The sequence below is a fragment of the Lupinus angustifolius genome, unplaced genomic scaffold (genome assembly GCF_001865875.1).
Source record: "Lupinus angustifolius cultivar Tanjil unplaced genomic scaffold, LupAngTanjil_v1.0 Scaffold_442, whole genome shotgun sequence".
NCBI classification, from domain to species: Eukaryota; Viridiplantae; Streptophyta; class Magnoliopsida; order Fabales; family Fabaceae; genus Lupinus; species Lupinus angustifolius.
Window position 1 is genome coordinate 43,036 of NW_017727839.1, and position 8,339 is coordinate 51,374.

The 8,339-nt window shown below is 28.3% G+C and overlaps 1 protein-coding gene across 1 annotated transcript; it reads right to left on the reverse strand.

The window, feature by feature from the left end:
• Positions 1 to 5,051: 5,051 nt before the first annotated feature.
• LOC109341362 lies at positions 5,052 to 5,366 on the reverse strand. Its single transcript, XM_019579266.1, has one exon. It carries the CDS (start codon positions 5,364 to 5,366, stop codon positions 5,052 to 5,054), a length of 315 nt encoding a protein of 104 aa, XP_019434811.1.
• Between the last annotated feature and the right edge of the window lie 2,973 nt (positions 5,367 to 8,339).

Genomic DNA, 8,339 nt, shown 5'->3' on the forward strand with positions numbered 1-8,339 from the left:
CATGAAGGCTTGGACCATTGGCTAACCATTTCAATCTTTCGGAAACCGAATGTGCATTTATATTCAACTCCTTTTTAATGTGTTTTTTAGCCACTTTATGAAACACCGATTATGCTCTTTGGAAATTCAAATTTTCATTCTTACTTGGGTAACACTTCCTTAGCATCTCCTTTTGTGTTTCAACATATGGCTCAACCTCGTCGGCATTACGTAAAACATATAAGTACGCTTGCTCCAATCCGGTTCTTGTTATAGTCAATATTTCATTCCCAGTAATACCTTCACCAAATGTTTTTTTGCATATCAAGGCTTTGGAATGCCCATGAAATCACCATCGATAAGCTATCCAGTACAAAAATCAAGAGCTTCTTCAACAACATATAGCTCGACAATACAAACCTCTGGTCTTGATTGGTTCTTCACATACCCTTTTAATGTCTTCATATAACGCTCAAAGGGGTACATCCATCTCATATAGGAAGGGCCACATAGTTGTGTCTCTCGAACAAGATGAATGCTTAGATGAACCATTTTGTCAAAAAAAGAAGGTGGGAAACACATTTCAAGCTCACACAAAGTCAAAATAATTTGTCTTTACTATATAATTGTGTTTATTAATACGAAAGTGGATAAAATATTAAACATTACATTATGTTAATTTGTTTTTGTATTTATTAAGTATTGATAACTTTTTTATTGTGTTTATTAATAAGGAATAGTGCAAACATATTTAAAGAGAATAACCATCCAAATAATTAACAAAAAACAGAAATTAACATCCAAAATAATTATTTTATTATTCATTAAGAGAGGCAAAATACATTATAATGAACTAAATGATTTGGTACATGCGAATATAATGAACTAAATGATTTGGTAGAAGAGGAAATAATCTTGTCCACAATTGTTTCTTCGACTCCTCTACACAAATCTTGTAGAACAGTTCGTTGATTTCCTTTTAAAATATGGGTCCTTTTCCCATGAAAATCGAATGAGAGAAATCAATGATCTTTAGGAATTGATGCTGATGATGAAGAAAAATAATTGAAAGAGATAAGTAAAAATTGAAAGAGCTCAATGAACTAAATAATTCATTCCCCTTTTTCTTTTATTTACTTTCAATTGCTTCATCTCCTGCATATCTTGTATAACAGTCAACTTCCTTCTGAAATCAAAACTTGTTAAAAACCTCCTTGACATGATTCTGAAACAGAAACACAACTTTTTCCTTGACCCCTCTATACAAATCTGGGTGTTTTTTCTCTTTTTCACTTTTTGCAGTATTGCTCTCTTTTTTACTACTTTGTGTTTTCTTCCTCCTATCTTCATGAACATACTCTTATAGAAACACATACTCTTAGGCTCTTAGCTTACTGATGAAATAGAATATTGAGTGCACCACAATATTTATAGATAAACAACCATTACTATTTCAACAAACGAAGAGACATATAACCACTCAACCATTAATATTTCAACAACCAAGAAACGCATAACCACTCAACCATTAATATTTCAACAACCAAGAAACACATAACCACTCAATCATTAATATTTAAGAGACGCATTACTACTCCACCATTAATTTCTCAGACGCTTAAAATGACATAAAACATCAACAGCGCATAATTAAGCAAACGCGATTACTATGTCATCTTCAACATCGCTTCCTTAAATATGTGTTGTTGAATATATTTACATCAATAGCGCTTTCTATCAAATGCGCTGTTAAAAATAAACCATTCAAGTCAGAGTTAACGTTACTGATGTTCAACAGCGGATTATCAAGAATGCGTTGTTGAAGTTACAAAAATTGACAGGATCTGGTTTATTATACGATGTTGATGTTCTTTTGCCTCATTTTCAACAGCGTCGTTCAAAATTTCGTTGTTTAATAACCGCTATTTATTACGATATCTGGCGTAGTGATTATTATATATCTAAATAATTTTCAAACCTAGTTTGCTGTGTGGGAGCCATAATTTCAAGTTATTTTTAATTAATTTCAAGCAACAAGTAGGCACGAACAAAGCAAGTACACCAACATGTCCACGTGGCTGTTGTGCCTCCCTTTTCCGAATAGCCGATTTAAATGAAGATCACATATTTCATTTTTTATGTCTCAATCCAATTAAAACATTTCACCTATTAAAAAGAAAAATATTAAATGCATAGAATAATTTTTTATACTATTTAATAAAATTTGATTAGTGTGAGATGTGAGGACAAATATTTTTTGGAATATGAAATCATTTGTCCAAAAATCACCCAAATTACCTCAATTTATACTTGAAGCCCCTTATCTCCACCTCATTCAAAATTCCTGGCCCATACCATTCCCATTTGAGTTTAATATGTATGTATTGTCATTATAAAGTTTTTTACAATTATAGTACATTATCTATCATTGATTGATTAGTATTATTTTTTTTTAAAAGTCAATGATAATTAACCTATAAATTATGGATGATGTGCAGACAGTGTAAAAAACAGTTACATATCACCCCGTTTTGGTCATCATTTAGTGGCTAGAGGAGATATGTTAAATCTTGGTATAAGGAAATATTTTAATCTCTTGATGTAATGTATAGTTATGAGTTATGATTTTTCATATGATGAAGAGAGAATACTAATAAGGTGTTGGTCTAGTGGTGTAAGGCCCCACTAGATCCACAAGATGACCAAAAAGGTCAATGATTCGATTCTCAGCGACACTTGTTGGAAGGGGCAGTAACGCATCCTGAAAGGGATTAGTTCATTACCCCAAAAGATGAGGGAATACCCTTCAAACTACCAAAAAATATTTAATGAAGAGAGAATAGATTGAGAGTGGTGAACATGATTATTATAGTTATAACTCTTTTATTAGCACAATCTCCTTGTACTCTATAATTAATATACCTTGGCCAAGTTTTTAATTTTAAGGAATAAAATGAAGAATTAAAAATAATGATAAACGCCACAAATATTAACCTGAGTCATAAATATCAACATTATTTATTTTTGAAAATTCAAAACAAGAATAAAGTGGATATAGTCCTGCCTGGATCTCTTGGAAATATGAATAGTTTCGTGTAGGTTAATTTTTAGGATTATTCTGCAATTTCATATTATTTTTTGAATTTATTAATTAGATTTACAAATTATCATCCTTAAGGTGGAACAATTGTAGACATGGATATATCTCCCATGATGAGATCATTGACAAATAGGCCAATTCTTTTCTAGTTATGCACATATTAGCATGGTGAACCATAAAAGTTAGATAAAAAAAACCTTAATGTTATGTTGAAATGAAAAGTGGTGAAAATGATATTTTGGTAAGTTGTTAATCTAAAAATTAAAAATAAGAATAATATTACTTTCTCTCCCCTCTCACTCTCCATCTCAAATCTTCAAACTTATTTCTTCAATCCACCTAAGAACCTGATCCCAGATTTTTTCAATCACAATCTTCCACCTTCTAGAATCGATTCGCGAGCATTAAACAACCTCTTCTTTTATCTTTGTTCATCTTCCACATTCATAATATTGATATGGTAGCTTAGTTATTTGTTCACAGATTTCACCATTTGAACAAAAAATTAAACTATCAAAGAATGTCATTCAAGATATCCAATTGATTATGGCTTAGATATATGGTCAATGGCTTGTGTGCTACTACTTCTTATTGGAGATGCATTCCCTCAAATATACTTTTCAAGTGAAGAAGAGAATGACATTGATTACTCAGATGGTTATGCTTGTTGGTTGGATGAATTTAACTCGGTTATTGAAGACAAATTCGGGACTCGATATCTATCGTTGAGGCAAATTCACTGCAAATATTTGGACGTAAATTCAAGAAATCGTCCAGATGTGGTGGACATAAGGAAATGCAACCGGGATATGGTAGTTGAACTTGAATTTGATATTCAGACCAACTTGGAGGGTAAAATAAACAAGAACAACATGAATCACTGCTTGATTCTTTGGGAGTTATTATTTCAGTTCCACCAGGAAGCTTCTAATGAACAGAGCGAATGTGAGTTGCAGGACAATGAAGATGGAGGAGTAAGAGAGGTTAGACAATAGTAAATTCTTATTTTTAATTTTTAGAATATCAACTTGCCAAAATATCATTTTCTCCAATACTCATTTCAACATAATATTAAGGGTATTTTTGTCCAACTTTTTGGTACATAATGCTAACATGAGAATATGCGCTATTCTGAGAAATATGAACAATTAATATGTATCAGTAAATTTTATTTGAACAGTTACGCGCAAGACTTTTTTAAGTGATCATGTGACCAATAATCATTCATGTATAATTTTACGATTTAGATTTACTGTTCTAACAATTTTATGTAAGACTTATTCTCACCAGAGACACTCCCTATATACATATAAATATAAAATATATCATTAATGCAAATAAATGTTTTTTTGCGTTTTTATTAAAAAGTTGAACTTTGTTTCTCTGGTTGGATACACGTGTAAAATACCATGTCCATATTTGGTTTTTTGTACTACATTTCCTTTTGTATTTTTTTTCATTTTATGTTTATTTTATCACCGCACCTACATTTTTTGTCACCTCACTCTGGTTACTACAATAACCCAAACTTAACCACCACCTCAGTCGTGATATCTTTCACCATCTTAGCTTATTACATCATGGTGTTTCTAGCCTCTACTCCAGATGAAATATAAACAATGGGAAAAATAAGTTAAAACGAGATATCTAATCTTAATCTAATATTAACCAAGCTTTAATCTTATTTTGTGTGATCGACTACCCGAATTGGACGATGTTATAATGATCTATCATAAATGACAAAATATGAATGATGAATATTTCATAATCTCATCCTAATGTTTTAAAAAAAGGTTTAAGAAACGTAATGCTTAAAGAAAACATGGAGAAGTTGCTTGCACATACATTTCGATGTTCATTTCATGATATATTTTAAAACATTTTATAAAGAAAAATCCCTTTATTTTTTAAATAACATAAGCTTCTTCCCCCTTTTATTATTATATAGATATAATAGGGAGAAGGTTACAACTCAAATCCCAGTCTCATACATGCCATTCTCACGAAGAAGAAGCAAAGATGATGCTACCTCCAACTCATCATTGGATGCTGGCATATTATCTTGGGCCTCAACCAAGGAAGCCTTGAACTCCACAAGCTCCTCAAAACTAAGATTATCAATGGGAAGTTTTCCGTTGATAAACTTGTATTTGCTAAGAGCTTTATCAAGCTCCTTCTTCTTATCCTTCTCCACTTGAATCAAAAGGCCACTTTTGCGCTTAGAAAAAGTGACCAGCCTAGAGCTTTTGTTCTCCATCAATTTCATCTCAATCTTTCTGTGAGACATCGTTTCTTCCTTACCTGATGCTAGGTATTGTGAAGGTATTAAGGATGGAACAAGACTTATATAGGCCAACAATTGGAACATATCTTGCCACCTAAGAAATGAATATTATAGTAAGAGTGTAATATCTATGTATTGTTAATGTAAAAATTTATATACAGTTAGTACGTCCTTCACCATTCATTTATATTATTTTTTGAAGAGTCAATGATGATTAAAATGAATGAGGAATGATGGATTGATAGCATATACATCTTTTTGAACTATGAGTGTATATATTTTTCTTCTTATAATAATTATATGTATATCAAGAAATTTTTTTTTTTTTTAGTTTTATATTTTATGTAAACTTATTATAACTTATGGTAATTATGGGTAGGCTCATATTAAAATGTATTACTTTTTTAATATAAAAACGTTTTTTAATAGCCACATTCATAAACATGAATTTGGATTCATCAAAGAATGAGATTTATTTTAAAAGGAAAATTGTAAAACATAATTTTAACATTTTCAAAAATTATAAAATGAACCCTTGGTAAGGTTTGGTATTTGGTAGGTGACCATCATAGAATGGAATGAAAAAGAATGATACACTGATAATAAAGGGATTTGAAAACAAAAATGTTTTTAACATTAAGTTCTACCTATAAAATACATTAATTATATAGACTAAAACTCATGTGCTACATTTATTTTGTTGTCTACCTCACATTTTAAATTAATGTTTATTAGAGATATATGATTAGAAATTTTAGGCCTGCAATGGTTAAATGTGTTATCATCATTATTTTTATTAACCATATTAAAGTGATCTAATTTAAATAAGGTTTGTGGTTAGGAACACAATTTTCATATGAAGTTTTTGTGTATATATTAAATGTCTTATTTCAATTTGTATGATGACAAAAATCAGTAGTAAGAAAAATGTGGATAATCATAAAAGATTGTGAATTGAAAAGGACATCATTTTACATGAAAGTGTGAATTCAAAATTATATCACTTTACATGAAAGAACATGCAATTGTAATAGCTAGTGGTTTCATTTTTGACATATTGATAATTTAACATTATACTTAGTATATTTATGTACATATCAATTTAACCAACACTTAAAATTTAAGGAGTTATCAGAAAGGAAAACAATTATCATAACTATTTGCAAAAGAAATAAAATGTATGAGGTTTTTTAAAAGTCAATAATGATTAAACATGTATGATGGATGATAACATGACAAAGACAATGTATTAAACACTGTCAGTGCATATTTTTCCCTCTCAAAATATAGAATCATGGTTCATTTTATCCAAAAAATAACGTTAGTAGACATACTATGATTATTAGATATAGTATCAACATATCAAACTCATACACTTTAGGTACATAAATATTTTTCTCAAAATACACATTAATCATACATCTAAAAAATTATTTTACATACCACGATTCATTCCATCACAGTTTTATTATCAAGAGTAAATATGTTATGTTAAGCCAGTTTCCATATATCATGTCTATCAAACCATATATCATGTCTATGGAGGATATAATAGATATATGACAAATAGTTTAATATATATATCAATAGTATAATTTATGAGAAAAATTAAATTTATTAACTGTGTATGAGTTTTATATACCGTTATTATATCATCCATTGTTCATATTTAATTATTATTGACTCTTTAAAGAAAATAATTCAAATGAATAGTGACTGATATAATAATTGTGTATAAGATACTCATAATTTATATATTATTAATACATTATTTATTATTGAAATGTTAATTGTCATTGTCTCTTAAAATATATATTAATGATAAATGATGTGTTAACTATCTAAACTATTTTAATAGTACATGATTCATTGAACTAAAATACCAATTTCTTACTTTAAAAAATTATATATTATTAATACGTTATTAAAAAAATTACAATGCATAGACATTACAATCATAATTTGTATATTAATAATAAATTATATATTACTGACATGTTAATTATCATTGTCTCTTAAATTATATATTAATGTTGAATAATGTGTTGATTTTCTAAATTGTTTATGGTATGTGATTCATTGAACTAAAAAATTAAATTCTTTCATTAAAATTTTATATATGTAAAAGGACTCAAAACTATTTTTCACTAGTCTACTATTAATACTTTAAGGCTTTTTCTTTTATATTTTTTCCACCTTAGTAATTATTTAACTATTCATTTATTACATCATTAATAATGAAACTATTCATTTTTTAAATATTAATTGTAATTAATACCCATTAGTTTTTATTCTCCTTCAAGTCACATCTAGAGTCCATGCTTCTTTTATTTATCTCCATTTTTTATTTTGTTTTATTTTATTATTGTTACACGATATATTTTTCTTCAAATTTGTTACTATTTTGAGCTCCATTTAAAAGTTTTATATTATAATATTATTGTCAGTTTTGTAATATTTATTATTTCAAATAGTACATCATTCATGTTTATTTAATTTTACTTCATCTTATTTTAATAGTATTCCAAAAATTGATATTTATGTATTTTTATTATTATTTTAAATAATCAAATTATATTTAGATTCATGGTTTAGGATTTTATTTTATTAATATTATTATTTCGAATAATAAGTTCTGATGGATTTACTTTTACAATATTATGTTTTATTGTTGGAAGAAATAAAAGAAACTAAAGTGAAAGAGTGAAATTGGTTTAAACATGTTTCAAACTCTGTCATTCGGGAGAGACAGTCACGCATCTCGAAAGAAATTAGTTCCTAATCTATGTGATGTCCCTTAGTTATACAAAAACAATTATACCAATATATTGTTTGATGAAAAATATTATATTTAATTAAATTTTTATAATGTTTTTCTCATGAATCAAAATGCATTAGTACATGAATGTGACATAATGTATGTTATTTATGACTTCATCTCTCGTGAAAACTCATTTGGCACTGATGAACATTTTC

Bases quoted from the DNA above. Each gene is read 5' to 3' on its own strand.
- LOC109341362 (XM_019579266.1), bottom strand. From the start codon at position 5,366: ATGTCTCACAGAAAGATTGAGATGAAATTGATGGAGAACAAAAGCTCT.